At 37.0% G+C, this 16,002-nt stretch overlaps 1 protein-coding gene across 4 annotated transcripts in view; it reads right to left on the reverse strand.

Annotated features, from left to right (window-relative positions):
* Nucleotides 1-1,636: 1,636 nt before the first annotated feature.
* The window catches only part of ACVR2A (activin A receptor type 2A), a 65,020-nt gene continuing 50,654 nt past the window's right edge, over nt 1,637-16,002 (reverse strand). For all 4 annotated transcript variants that reach the window (XM_026097593.2, XM_064514576.1, XM_064514575.1 and 1 more), the window contains 7 exons: nt 14,359-14,502; nt 12,897-13,040; nt 11,130-11,275; nt 9,990-10,104; nt 8,637-8,775; nt 6,584-6,714; nt 1,637-5,600 (listed from right to left, as the gene is read on the reverse strand). In XM_026097593.2, coding sequence (XP_025953378.1) covers nt 5,406-5,600; nt 6,584-6,714; nt 8,637-8,775; nt 9,990-10,104; nt 11,130-11,275; nt 12,897-13,040; nt 14,359-14,502 — 1,014 coding nt within the window. In that variant the 3' untranslated portion in view covers nt 1,637-5,405. The remainder of the gene's footprint in view (nt 5,601-6,583; nt 6,715-8,636; nt 8,776-9,989; nt 10,105-11,129; nt 11,276-12,896; nt 13,041-14,358; nt 14,503-16,002) is intronic.

Below are 16,002 nucleotides of genomic sequence, written 5' to 3' on the forward strand. Positions count from 1 at the left end.
ATGTGATACAGAGTTGTTGTTATAGCAGTTCGTTAGCAGGAACCCTGACTAAGTAGCTGGAGATGAGCTGCAGGCCCAACCTATTGCTTGCTGGAATCCAGTATACCTGATATAACTGGTTACTTACAAACGAAGGGGTAGCATGCGCTCAACTTGAGAGAAACAGTTGAGGCTTCCTGCTGGCTCAGGGATAAGTACATGGGGCTTTGTCCTGGAGAACTAGGGTGGATAGTCCCAAAGATGTGCAATTCAGAAGGAAGTCTGAAACAATTCCTTGCTCAGACTTGTAAATCACTGAGGTGATAATCCTGTCATGGAGATGGTCATTCACAGCCCATGCAATCTGTTCAAAAGCAGAAGGAATTACAGGAATTACAGGCTTGCATAACAGTGATGTATCCTTACAGGGAAGGGTTGATTAAATTCATTATACCAACACCTCCCTCCCTTTTCCCCCATCCTTGCTCTATCTCTTGGTCCTGTGGGTCTAACCTACTAATCTAGATGCTTGGTACTGGACACAAGGAGCGAGAGCATGCTTAGTCCAACACTGGAAAATAAATACCTTGAGGACTAACAGGGGAATATTGCATATTCTGGTAAGGTTATCATTTACACATCATTACTCATTAAACCCCCTAGGCCACGTGTACAGATTAAAGTTCGATTTCTGCAGTCAGCTGTTAAAAGTATTATTCTTGAAGCTAAACATCTAGTATATGCAGGAAATAACAACTTTGTAGTTTCACACAATTATCAAGAGCTCTAACTGCTCTGGCTTCAGTATACTGTCATTCCTACAAAGATACAAACTGTACAATGTCAATACAATAGGCAGGAGAAAAATCCAATTTTAACAGAATAACTGGTGCATCTTATCTGTGATTTTATAGAAGTCTGGTTGAATTTAATAACATTTTTTAAAGGGAGAGGGGTGACTTACTTGGAATTTGAGATAAAGAACGGAAGCCTGGCACTCTCCATCCAAGCAGCTTAGTAGGGAGAACCCCAACCTGCTGAATGCTGGCAGACCGCACGTTGTGCCAGCGCACTTGCGATGAACAAATCTTGCAGAATAGGAAGCTGCTTTCTTCCATTGGCTGCACTTTAGCGGAAATGAGGCTGCTGTAAAAGCGGTTGCTTTGCAGGTCCATGGAAAAGAAATATAAACGCAGTCATTTGACTTGTCCTCTTAGCAGAGCTCTGCAATAGCAACGCTAGTTCCAGCGTGCAGACGGAGACACCAGAACAAACTTCCTCCTGCCCGTGGTTGACCTGGTATCCTCGAAGTAGGATCTCCCTCACTGTGGTAGCATGTTTGGGCTCAGCGTTCTCCTGTCAAAGGTGCCTCATCCTCTTCGACACGCTACACTGGCAAAAACTCTGGAAAGGAACTGTGAAATATCCCTTCGTGCCAGGGAAGGCTGAAAGAGACGAGTTCTGCATCGAAACGCCAGAGATGATGTGCATTCTGCCTTGGCTTCGCTTCCAAGCTTACACAACGGCAAGGACTTCCCATTCTCTTTTGCCATAAAACGTGCCATACGGCTTGAAGATTACTGTGTAAGTAGGAAATAGGAGCTACAGGTCTCTTCTCCCAAAGTGTTAAAGTTTGAAAAAAGGCATATGCAAGTCATAGTAGTCACATTTTTTATTTTAACTTTTGGGGGAGATGGGGAGAAAGAGCATACATTTTTCTTTGTACAATATTTAACAATCACTTTATTGAGGGCGGGGGGGGGGGGTTGGTTTGTTTTCAGTACTTGCAGAAAAACAGCAAGTACGTTTTGACAGTAGTACAACAACCTGTGCCCAAAACACTGACAAATACAAAGAGTAAAGTTAAAATAATTGCTTACCAAAATCTTGAGAGGTAACGAATAGTATATGGACTGAAACTGCATAAAAAAAAGGAAAAAAAAAGAAAAAAAAAAGTACTGCTGGTTGAGTATCTGAGGTAAATGATGTTCCATCAAGGATGCTACTTGAATCATTTTGCCCATAAACCTATATTACAGCTTTCCACATTTTGTACCAAGTGTTCCTAATAAAAATAAATGCCTTAAAAAAGATTAAAAAAGAAGTTGGAAAAAGAGCAAACTGGTAACCCTATTTATTCTGTTGAATGCTAATATGAACAGGAAATGTCTTGTTACTGTCTGGTTATGTTTTAAGTTAGCATACCAAAAGCTGGTATGTGAAGACTACACTGATTTTTTTAAAATCTCAAATAGAAGGTACAAAGTGGTGATTTCAGGCCTGATTTTGTAGTTTCAGAATACCATCATGAACGATAGTGCTAGTTCAACAACTCCAACAACTACGCGGCACGGTCTCTGTTCTCGAACGCGACGGTACGTGTAGTACTAGGTACAAAGAGCAGTCATGCAGTACATGGTACAGAAACTTCCTAGCATCTAACGCAATGTAAAAAGTAACGCAAGGCTTAAATTTCTGGTGAAGCCAAGAACTAGCTGATTTATCAGTTCTGTGGCAGTTAGGCAGTAATCATTTAAGTAGACTTAGCTGAAAATTAAGAGCAATGGACTGGTTTTTCCTGGTGAGCCAAAGTCCGAGGTGACCCTGTGGAGCAGACCGTAAGTGCACGTACAGACCCACATGCTGTATGCCTAAAGTACATAGAGTGGCCATGGTCACCGTGTCTGCTAGTGAATAATGACAAAATATTTCCACTAGCATCAATCTCACTTAATCCTGCCCTTGTTTACACTTGTGAAATGCTGGCTCAGGCATTTTCACAACTTGCACGTTATCTACATTCACTGCACTAGAAGTAAAACAAAAATGTATATTAAAATGCCCTGCAAAACTGTTGTACCAGAACAGCTCAGTGGATGCTATTTTTACCAATTCGAAAGCATTTATACTATGAACATCCTTTTCACAGTGATACTAATTTATGCTGTTAAAAAAAAAAATCAACTCTGAGTAGTACAATATTTAAACAATCAGGGATATCCAAAAGCGGTTTTAGAATAGGAAGATAAATTATCTCCGTTTTGCTGATGCCAGGCTTAGTGACTGCGGTACGTCGTTTGCAGACACGAAGTGCAGTAGCAACACCGACAGAGTCCCCACCACGGCAGCTGAAGTCTAAAGGCTAAAACACAGATGATGCAAGTTTTCCACATGACCAATTTTTCTATCAAATCTTGAATGACATTATTAAACCATCTGCAGTTGAATTCCACTTTTGCTAGTAAAGGGGTTAAAACTCAACAGGAGACAGAAATCTTCAGTAAAGTATGAATGGATTCTTATTTGTTCAGAACTCATCAGCTATTCTTAGGCCTTGCCGCGTGCGCAAAACAACATCCCTGGATTGAAAATGGAAGCAAAATGAAAATTTCAATCCCAAAAGTGGCCACAAACTAGATTTTTTTCTTTTTATAACCAAGCTGAACAAGTTGCACCCTACAGTACCAATTACCCTTTAGAGCAGGGTCCTTCTGGCTCTGTGAAACCTTAGGCATACAAGTGACGAACAGCACGACAGACAGTACTGGGTGGTGTATTACACACGAGCAACATTGCTATACCTTTCTTCCCCTCCCTGCTAAGAGCATGCTGACCTAGGTCTTGTCTATCCAAAACGTCTCTTATTGTTCCCAGAGATTAAGTTCATGTACATGTAAAACTGAGTGTATCTTGTGGTTGTACAGCTTAACTTTTTAAAGATAACATTCACAGTGAGCTCCTAATAGCAACATTAAAAGCTGCTTTCAAAAGACATCGAATGCATGGTTTAAAAAAAACAGACAAAATACAATGATCAAATACATAGCATCGTACTAGCTATTGTTGGTTCTGTACTCTAGAGGTTTATAAAATTTATTTCACTTTGACATTTCTGTAAAGAATCAGCAAATAAATGTAGTGAAACAGTACTTCTGAAAAGCACTTTGGCACCTACCTACCAGTCAATTTCTAATTTAAATATAAGGCATGACTTCCTAAACTCTAAAATGATGTTGGAGTTGTGAAAGCAATTTCAGTGTTTTTCCTTATTTTTGCGCGTCTGTGCTACGTACATTGGTATTCGTTACCTCTAAATAGTCATTGCATATTTTAAGTTATAAGCATAACTAAGTTATCCCTGAAATTTTTAAGCAGTTATAATCTGAAATCTGTGGCTATAATTTTTAGTTTGATTTGAGGATAAACCTATGTATCACAGACATTAAATAGTACTCCAATAAGATGGCACCAAGCTTGAAGTAGAGTGAAGTTGCAAATCTCAAAGCAGAGTAAGGAATTTGGGGTAACTGAGCTTCCTGAGGTGATCCTGAAACAGTGATACAGAACCCACTGCATACTGTTTAGTGAAACAGAAAACACACTAGGCAGACCTTTCACAAACATAAATAGGAAAAAGACTTTTTAAAAAAAGAATAAGAATTAAGAGCCTTCCAGTGTCATAGCTCACAGAAAATTAAAAAAAAGTCATGCTTAAGTTTTCAAATATTCCTCAGACACAGCAAACCTAAATAGTATTCAGTTAAATAAATGTATGAGATATTCTGGGAAATGGAGGTAAGAGAAAAAGTTTAAACTAAAATAGGGAGAAAAATTTTGTTTCAATAAACAGCACTTTTTTTTTTTTATACACAACAAGCTAGTACAAGAGAAGGCTAAAAACACTGCTTTAGGAATGGCCATTTACTGTTGGCATGAAGCATAGCTTACCCTTTTTAAATAACACAGTGAATTTGAAATACATCATTTACAAAACATGGATCAATTTATTATTCAAATTTTGTTAGTGTTGTCAATCTCATAATTTAGCAGAGGTGGAACTGAGGTATACCTTGTTGAGGGAGGTTAAGTAATACTTGGAAGCCTCTTTGCTATATCCCACTTGATTACTTTTGTTTATGTACACTGAACAGCAGCACACTAAACATTCACAAGCTGTGTCATATTGGCATTACAATAGTCATTTTTATAAACAACAGCAAATGCAATAAAAACAAGTTACCCTTTTTTTAAATCTGAAATGAAATGTTTGATTTAAAAAAAATAACAGTAGTTCATTTAAGGAATTAGTCTCTTCTGACAGACATTAAGAAATCTGATGTCAGTTTTTAAAACACTTGATTAGCCAGTATAGGTCCATATTCTTCATTTAAGTTCCTTAATAACATGTTACCATTTCTCAGTCACATGTCCTTCAGGTGTAAGCGGGGAATGCAAAAAGTCTCATGGATCCATGTCTGAGAGGAGAGAGGAAGGGAAAAAATAAAGGGAAAAACACCTCTTGATGATGTTCCAAAGAGACTTACCATTCTTTTCACACAGAAAACAGTAATAATGTGAGCAGTCTCGTTAGATTTAGCAGCTCCAGTTAAGAGTCCGGTTGGTCAGTTACATGACCAGTGCAACTATCATAGACTGGATTCTTTGGGAGGAAAGTCAACATTTGTCACCATTGTGACCACAGTCACGATGTCCTCTGTTGTTATAATGTTAGTTAATTTTTGCATCTGAATAATCCGTTCTTCTACGCAGCCTGCTGACAGCCTGGCTTCTGCATCGTGATCCCAGCATTCCTCTATTGTTTCACAGAGCATTGCCATTCCCTACAAGCAAGCAAACAAGCCCGACAATGAAGTAAAAAAAAATAATACACAGCTATCAGCAAGCTTTATGAAAAAAGGGTCGCCTAACAGTTCCTATTACCAAGCCCTGTTTTAAGTTACTTCTGCCAAATATTAACCCTTTGGCTGAATAGAAAGCTACACCATATTTGCTTCAAAAGCAAACATGTCATGTGGGGACTTATGTCATATTTATTTTGTACCCTTTAAACAATATATGCAACTCTGAACGAATGTTTTTCACTACACAATGCTGTAGTCTGTCAGTAAAGTCATCATGATATTTTAAAAGATCTCAAGCTAAGAAAAGTCAAGTTTTTTAATGATTAAATGAAACTTCAGTAAGAATGAAGCAGCACAAAGAGGGTTTTATATGTGGCAGCAGTTAACTTTTCTCCAGAGTAACACTGAGTTAATACAGCAATATGCTAATTACAAGCAGCAGATGGTCACGCACACTCAGTTTTCTTGCAGATAGTGTCACCTATTGTTTCTAACAACCCATTTTTGAAAAAGCGGTGCTCAGAATAAGGGGTGGCATTAGTGTAAATCTCGAGTTGTAAACCAAATCAGAAAAGCCTACTTTTCCTCCATAAATGATGCCAGAAGTCTCTTACATGGCACTGCTTACCCTACGTGATTACATTCACTGAGGTTGGTAGCATCCCTGGAGTAAATCAAGACTATTATTTTTTAATAAATTTCAACATACACATTTTAATTTCAGAAATTAAACTCAAGAATCTCTTCTTTCACCAAAAAAAAAGTTCAAATACTTTCAAGTCACTTGAGAGCTAGTATTTTAAAAGGAAGACCATATAGCTCGCAGCCCATTTAATTTTACTATAATTATTAAATCAAAATTCTTCCTAAAAGAAAGTAACACGAACATGACACAGAATTAACAAAACCTGAAATTCAAAACATGACTGAACTTTGAACAACTTGGTTGCTTAACTACTTACAGAATGTTTCTGCCAACACTCTCTTAAAACAGGTCTCTTCTTTTTATGAACTACAACTTCCTGCATGTCTTCGAGGGAGGGATGCTGGCCAATTTCTTCTTCAAATGGCAACATGTACTCATCTACGGGACCTGTAAATAAAAAAGAGTTAAAACACATATTTCACCAGCACATATATTTGCTTTAAAAAAATGACTGGTAGCTTACAATCATAGTCCATAATCAAAATACTACAGAGTAATTTACTTTGTGTTACCGTTAAATGCTCATCCTATGACAAGTTAGCAGCAAGCAACATGACTAAGAGAGATTTTAATTAAGAAGGAGTGGGACTTCCAGGAGCTGCGAGCGTTTGCCCCTGCGTGTCGCAGCCAAGCGCAGCTTACCTCTGCAGGTGCTCGCCACACAGAGCTGCAGCCCCAGCGCAGCCCCCTGCAACTGAAGGCTTCAAAATGCAAGGATGGATCGAAGCTCATGAAACCCAGTTTCCCCCGCACCTCCTCCAACAAGTGATAGCTTTGGTAAGATAAATCCTTATTCCTTCATGTTTGCTTTGGCTCTCAAAGTATCTGATTACCAAGCAGGCATCTGATGGCCACTTGTGAATGTTTTCAGTATCACACGTACTCTAAAGGCCAGAAGTCTGCAATGGTAACTCCTGCTCTGCCAATGTGCTGCATTTCATACTGCAATCCCTATAGCTCAGGATGAAAGTACTTATGTTGAAGACTAAGAGTAGTATCTTGCCCTTAACAGAATGAAAGGGATAAACTGTATATCCTGAGCTACAGATTAGACAATTACAGATCATAAAATTATATGTTATTTGCTATCAGATCAAGTTTAAAAAAAGGTAAGTGTGCTGGAAGAGGAGGCAGGGGAGGATGGAAGAAGTGAATGGTATGGTACAGGTGATAATGTCCATTCCCATCAGCCATAGCGTCCAGCGTTGCTTACTACAACAGACTAGGCAGCTTCTGAAATAAATGCATCTGCAGAGACCCAAACCGGCAGTCCTCACAGTTACACCTAGGTGTGACTGAGGAAGGCAGCGTTACTGAAGTCTCCTTTACTTTCTGGAATAATAATTATACCTGCCAGAGACACCTGCAATATACTCTTAACAAGGTTTAGATAAGTATGTTTTACAGTACACTGAGGCAATGAAAAAAAATCACTACAAAACGTGGGGCTGACTCAGATTTTGTGAAAGATTGTGTTGATCCTGTCACTGAACAGCTAAAAATCTTTAAAAGGGTAAAATCTCCCTAGTGGCTTCTACTTCAGGAGGAATGTTTGAAGCAGAAAGACACTGCTTGAAGCGAAAAAGCACTGTGTGACCATGCACTGAGGTACTAAGATCTCCAATACATCTTGACTTTTTTTAACGGATATTTTTCAGCTGCACTAGACTCTCATAGGAGAGCTTTATGACAAATGCTATCACTACGCTAAGCGAGACCATCACATTTGCTTAGTTGAATTTAGCTGCTTTTAAGACTGTACTGAAAATGCACTTTCTCCCAAACATTTTTGAGCCTTCTCTTCTATCTTGTTCTTGATTAAGCCCAACTTACTCTGGACACCCAAGGAAGATCTCTATTTACAAAATTTAACAAAGATAGTCATATTTGAAATATGGTATCTGATATCTTTTCTTGATAGCTTAACAGTTGGATCCAACAATCTGCTTTTTCAGAAAAACAACTGTTATGGCCCCTAGCTGACAAAGTATCAGAGAGGATTTCTCAGGTACTACTGTACTTTCAATCTAGAAGCTATCAGCAATTCAGCCAAGACTCCTTTGAAATTCTGACATCTGTGTGAGCTGAAGGTACCCAAAAATCAAAAACTTTAACTTGGGATATCAAATACTGAGGAGACTAAATTATGAAGTGACTAGATGGTTGTGGCGTTTCATTGGTTTCCCCACAAGACGACCAACCTTATTACATTTTATTAAATATGCACATCCCTACCTCCCAATTTCCTGCTTAATATACACTCTGAGAAATCACATCATATATTTCCACAGACTAGGTATTTTGCTTACCATCTGAGGCAGTACATCGTGATGCCAATTCCCAGAGGACTAATCCCATGGCGTACATGTCTATTCTCAAAAACGCATCCCTTTGGAAGTTTATAGCACCTTCTAGTACCTCAGGAGCCATATACCTTCGTGTACCAACCTTGGGAGACAGAAAAACATAAACATTTGTAACAATAAAAATCAACATGACCAAGAAGATTATTCTGATCTAGCTGCTGCTATTATTGTAATACTGTACAATAGGACTGTTTTTTTTTTTCAAATATTAAAAACAGCTATGATTATCCTTGCTTAGGAATAAATCTTGGAAGTGTTTTGTACTCTTACAATAGAAGGTGAGAGGAATTAGCATAACAACAATCTTATACCTTGGGCCCTATACGTATACTTGTGATTCTCATTCATATTTATAAGAATCTGAATATACTTTAAACTGACTTATTTCCATAACAATTCAACACGCTTGTCCCCGCCATTCCTTATTTTCTTCCAGATTGCAGGAAGGCCACTGTTCCTCACTTTTTTTATGTACAGGGATTATGTACAGTTTCACATAAGCAGACTCTCCAAGACAGGAGTGGAAATGCAAAGAAAGGAAAACTAGCCACCACACTGCAAGTTAAACTGAGAAAGTTATACTAAATCACTTACACTAATATGGACATTAAATGAAAACTTCAGGGTTATCCATTTATTTTGGCCATAATCAATGGTCATCTGAATACGCAGTATCTAAACAAGGTCCACTCTGCTATTTAAGCCATCACCATAAGAGCTACATTCCTTTTGAGCAATGTTATTTGAGGTTCTGTAATACCATTGTATGGATTTTATTTTTGTCCTTCAACCATAAATTGTGAAGTTTTGCTGAAAACCAAATATATTTAATTTTCCAGAAACCATAATGCACCAATGACCTTGTGATTTTAAAACTATGCAGTACTAAAAAATTCTCTTTTGTATGGCAAGTATTTAGCTTGGACTGTTTTCAGGATCTGTTGCTAGGTCAGAAAGCTAGAATTTGGCTGCCATTATCATTACTCAATTTCTGAACAGTATCTCAGAACAATTAGTAAAAAATAGCAAGACTACTTTTTTTTGTACAAATCCTCTACTAAGAATAAAATTGAAAAGGGAGGGGGCCATGTAATGAAAAAAGGCTGGGGTCTGTAATTATCTGCAGAATTGCTTAATTTTTAGCCTGTGAAGTGAAAGCAGAAATTGCCATCTTAGAGGTCACAAAAAATTGAGGTGAGGATACAGCATCTAGTCCATGAAGAATGTCTAACCTATAGATTTTCATTTACATGCAGTTAATAGTTGCATCATTTATGTAAATAAATCAGTCTTTACCTGTCCGTGCGTATCCCCTGCAGACTTTCCAGCCTCAAACTTTAAAGCTAGACCAAAATCAGCAATACAAGCGGTAAGATTATTTTTCAGCAGCACATTCTTGCTTTTGATGTCCCTTTCAAGTTAAGGAAAAAAATTAGAAATCTAGAATATGAAATATCCTGTATAAAGTTCTAAGGAAAAAATAAAACAATAGAGAATATGTATAATTGTAGTAATATGAAAGGCAAGAAAATTATAAATGAGTAGTCTACTTAAACAACAAAAGAATAACAACAAAAATAGAAGTGCAGTTTTACACCTTTATTCTTATGCAAATATATGACTGTAATTGTAACTAACATCATATACTTAGTTTTAAAATGCATACTGATCTATAAGCAAATGATACAGTAATAGTATAAAAATATAGTTATTGCATGCTTCCTTAATTACAGCTGTGTTTTGTTTTGTTTTTTAAAATAATAGGGAATAAAACACTTCAAAAAAGGCATTTTGATGATTTATAAAGGAGATACATGATCGCCTGCAAAAACAAAGATACTGGACTCCATCCAGATAGTCCCATCTGTCCTATGTGTACACTCTCACGCACCCCCCTATTTTACTATCAGTCAAGCTTCTTTGCTCACAAAGCTCCAAATTCTGAGGGATCTGTATTTCTCTTACTCTGTGTGCCTACCTTTTATTTTGCTTACCACTATTATTTCATCTCTCTGCTTCCATTAATAGCTTCCTATACCTACCTTATTTTAAAAACAGCAATTATACTCAACAATAGGTATAACATCACTTGCAGTTAATGCTTCTGTCTGAAGGTATTCAATATTATTTAAAGTTAGTACATGAGTGTTTAAGATGTTTCAAATAGCTCTAATACCAATTATTTCATACAGTGCATAGGGTACTTAAATAATTAACTATCTGAAAATGGAATTTATGACACTAACCATAATCATCAAGCCAAGCTCTATAAACAATCAACTCGCTTTTTCTTTAGGCTGCACAGATCTTTCTTATTAGGCTCTTTATTATTCTGGAAGCGAGATCTCACAAAGACTAACTATCTGAATTCTTCATATCCTTTAGCTCAAAGTTAAATATTAACAATTCTCTGAAAATATCTTACATATACTATACCTATGTGAGATGGCAGGTTTATGTCCATCTTTTAGCCCTGGTATATCCTCATGAAGATAAGCCAGACCTCTAGCCATAGTTTGAGCAATATGACATAATTCATTCCAAGAAACCACATTAGCCTTGAGAAAGTCAGTTAATGAACCCTGCGTAGCAAAAAAGAAAAACAGTTGTAAGATAAATTTCACTCTTATCTACCCATAAAGAAAACCTCTAGATGGCTTCTGTCATTAAAGAACCCGATATGCCTGTCTGCCTTTGTTTTCTGACAGACCTTATGATTACACACATGCATACACACCACTAGTTTAAACGACAGCAGCAAGTAACCTTAGCATCGTCTCTGGTCCATGAACAGAAGCAAGATGTGTCTACGTTTCAGCTCAATAACCAGTGTAATGAATTCAAGTAGCTCAAGTTCAGTGGCATGCTTGCCAGTGAACTGCACCTCACCAGAGATATCAGAAACAGGAGTCAGGCTTACAAAAATATTTAAATTCTTTATAAAGATAATCCTGCTTTTTGCAGAGTGATTTATAATCTTGCAGGCATAGGAAATTATAGGTTATATATTCACCTTCAAGAATCTTGCTGAATTGTACGTGCACACTCTCTAAGACCTTAAACGGATAGTCTAAGTCTTTCTACTCTTACGGCTAGTGACAGTAAACTTCAGTTTCAAAACAGAGTTTCAGAGTGAAATACATACTTCAAATAAAGATGAAGAGATAATGTGAAGTAAAATGCTAGTCAATATAAAATATTTCTCCTTAAACCCACTTTACACCCCTCGCTATACACACATGTTCTTGGATTTAAATATTACCCAGCTTGAGAGATGTCACTCTGTCACATGTTACTGTGTGAAAAGCCAACACAAAAGGGAAAAATGAACAAAGCACTACCAAAATGTAGCGACTATACTTTAAAAATAAAATAAAATAAATCTTCAATTAGTCATCGTTACTGTTAGAAAGATGACGTCTAAGATTTTAAAAGCTCTCAGACAAAAAACAAACAAAAAATTGGCAAAAGCCTTTCAGAAAGGCGAATTAGTTTGATATTAATCTACCTAACTGTGAAGCTGTCACAAATTTCAAATAGTTGGATAGTTTTAGCTTTCTAAATAATGAAAAAAGAGGCACAAAAAATAGAAACTTTACAAGTATGCCAGAATGCAGAAAATGTAACATTCAAAACTAGAAATATGATCTATGACCCAGCCTTAATGCATTTACATATCCACATTATACTAATTTATATTTTCACATATCTGCTACAGGTGACATCTTCCTAATGCCTTTGTCCACACCAGTGCTAAAGGTTGGGTTTTTTTTTTCTCTTTGTACTTCTCCACTGTGTCATTTACATTCATTAAAAGATCTAAACAAATATTTCCTAATAAAACAGTGAATATGTTCTTAAATATATTTATGTTTCTTATTGTGGTTATCACAACGCAATTGATACCTAGAACTTCTTTCTTTAATGACTCAAATCAGCTAATATAAGTAAAACAAAAACAAAACCTCAGGGTCTCTATGAGATTGAGTTTGTTTAATTTAGGGAGATTTAGATGGGGGTGATCTTCAAACAGATATATCATCTAAAGAGACTGATATCCAGTGAAATGACACAAGCTCAAAGTGAAAACTACTTTTAGTTTTACTACTTGTCTGAAGTTCACATTTGCATCAAATTTCTAAGCTGGTTCACGCACTATAATTACAAAAAAGCAAAAAACCCTACCTTCAGAACTAAACATACCTTTTCATGAAATGCTGTAATTAGCCAGAGATCTACATCAATGCTAGTGCCTCGTTTCTCTGCACCAATGAACTGTAAAATATTGTCGTGCTTCATTCCAGGTAAACTGTAAATTTCATATTCATTCTGCCATGACTGTTTGTCCTTAAAACAAAAAATACAAACTAAATTAATACCTTAGTAATAAGAATCAAAGGTACTTTCCGTGACAGAAATTTCCTCCTATAATTTCCTGTGCATTGCTAAACGGTCTGCCAATGTGACTAAAAACCTAATTTTTGGTAAGTCAGGATTTACTATCAAGAGAATAATATATATAATATGAGGCTGATTATTTTAAATTTACAAATGTTTAGAGTAATACAATATTTGTGCTACAAACTACTGACTTAACAGATCAAAAATATGAAAAAGTCTTTCTTCACATATATTACATATTTACGTTTAGTGGAAAATTGTCTGAAAAACTAAAATATGTTGTATTATTTGAAAACAACATCAACCGTCAGAGATATGAACCATGGAAACAGAAAGCTCTTTTACATACTGCAAATCATTACAGTGCTTTAGTTTTACAAGTAATGTTCAATTTTTATATTTCATTAATCAACCCCCCCCCAAAGAACTAGAAACAGGTTTTCCTTTATTAAAAGTAATAAAAAAAGCTTCAGATCTAGCATATATTAAACCGATGGCTTAAGCCAGCATAAGTACAATACATTTCTCCTAGAAGAAGAAAAAAAACCAACTTGCAGATGTATTTATTCAGCAAAATAACACTTGGTTTACCATTAAAAAAAAAAGTAAATTTCTTCTCCTCAGGTAGCAGGGGGTGTTTTTAATTAAAGAAAGATCTGTCCTAACATCGTCGTGTGTGGTCACTTCTGATTCTTTAACTAGACTGTACCCAGACTAGCACAATCTAGTCTCAAGCAGGGCTTTTGGAGGATGCGTGTTGGGAGGTCAGCATTGTGCCACTTCACTGAGGCACCTGGCACAATCACCTTACGCGTTTGCTTTTCAGGATGTTGACTTAATGGCTGACATTCATCCTGACTATGATTTAGTCTGAAAAATATTAACAAACTCTATTTAACTGATAAACTGCGTGAGAGCTGCAAACGATATTCACTTGCTTAAAACTATTCATGCTAGTATTATTTTCAGGGCTAGAAACATACACTGCCTTTGGTGTAAAATTTCACAGAATTCATGTTTCATTAATCTGTTTTCTGCAATAAATTACTTATTTTAATTCAGTAAATCACTACCTACACATTTTCTGGCTGAAAACATTTTTCTGTTTGAGAATTTCTTTGAAATATCCAGACTTGGAGAATATTTTGAAAACTCTGTAAAATAAAAGCCTCTTATCATGACTAGAAAAGCTGGTTTAAGTAATGATGTTAAAAGTAAGACATGACAGTACAAGTAACACAGGACATTAAGAACTGTTGCCTACCTGAATAGGAAATATCTTGACTGCAACATACTCGTTTAGTAGCTGAGCTTTCCATACACAACCGAATCTTCCCCTAGCTTTGATCTCTAGTAACTGCAATGGCTTCAAACCCATCAGAGGTGAAGGTGGCGGTGGTCCAGGGTCCTGAAATCAGGTTAATACCGTTAATTAACTTTGCTATTATATGTGTTATTATGATGATAGCACTAGAAATAGAAAGATAACTGAAAGAGACTCGGTATCATATAGCCACCCCCTGCAACAAATTCCCCCAAACAAACCAGAAACAACCCCCCAACCCTTCCAGACAGAAGGGGAAAATGTGATTGTAAAATATGCTCAGAATCAACGCGCAAGTAACAGCACAGGAACAGTTATGGTATAAGTCAGCCTCACCAGGCATAAAAGCACAGCAAAAATTAGGGAATAAAGATAATCAAGCCTTAGTAACTACTTTTTCTTTTTCTTCTTCTTCTTTTTAAGTGATAGAATTTAAGCAAGCATCTTCAAGTTTGGGGTGTGTTTTTTATTTTTTTATTTACTTTTTGGACATCTCTGTTACCCTGCCTGCTGAATCCATCACTTAAATGCCTTGATGAGTTGATCGTACACAGTCAGAGTACGCTTCAGCGTGCCTAACGTTGCAGCCCCTCAGCCAGACGGGAGGCAGACGATGCCCGCGTCAGGGATTTGGCTCAGGGCAGCCGGGCAGGGCTGGAGTGAGTTCCCTCCCTGCCTCCTTGGCTCAGTCCTGGAGAGCTGCTCTGCTGCGTACGAGCCTGACGCCTTCGGAGAGCAGCTCCGCTCCAGCAGCTCCACTGCTTACTGGGGACAGAAGGATGCAAACCAAGCTGTAGGCAGGCCACCAACATGCCGCCACTCGGCCTTCTGGTATGTAACTACCATTTTTTCACTTAGAAACCACTGAACCACATGCACAGTGGAGATGTTTGCCACAGGAGACCTGACTGCATCTTCTCCAAAGCCAGCCCTCCAAACCGTGACATAGGCGTGAGGAACCACGGCACCAGTGCTTCAACCCCCTGATCCGCTTCTACAGCAGCAATTTTTGCTAACATAGACACAGTCAGTACGTTACTAAAATGTGTGTATTTGGCTGTATCACAGGAAACAGGACTGGAATTAAATTTAAGAAATTTTCTTGTTCTTCAGATCTTACTGGATGTAGTTCTAGATGAACAGGAACTTTACTGATGGGCTAAAAAATAAAAAAATAAAATCCCAACAATTTCTTTTCAAATATAACATTACGAGTTGGGAGGTGCAATTGCAAATGAGACAGAACTACAAAGTTATCCATATAATCACCAAGCTAACTACAGATTGAAAAATTTTCTTTTTTTGGGGAAAAAAAGTAATAGATTATGAAATATCTTGTATTATACATCTTATATGCATCTTACATATTCTGTATTATATACATCATCTGAATATTCAACTTTATTGCTAAAGATAAGCTTCCTTCAGTGTTGTCTTTTTCTTTCCAATCTATCACATTAGAATTAGCTTGCTTTTATGTAAGCTCTTTCCCTACGATGATCACAAAGAGCAGACCCACTTACATATGCCTCTGCATAAAACAGTAATATCTCATTCACGGAGACAGAGAAACATGATCTTTTC

The sequence above is a fragment of the Dromaius novaehollandiae genome, chromosome 7 (genome assembly GCF_036370855.1).
Source record: "Dromaius novaehollandiae isolate bDroNov1 chromosome 7, bDroNov1.hap1, whole genome shotgun sequence".
In the NCBI taxonomy this organism is placed as follows: domain Eukaryota; kingdom Metazoa; phylum Chordata; class Aves; order Casuariiformes; family Dromaiidae; genus Dromaius; species Dromaius novaehollandiae.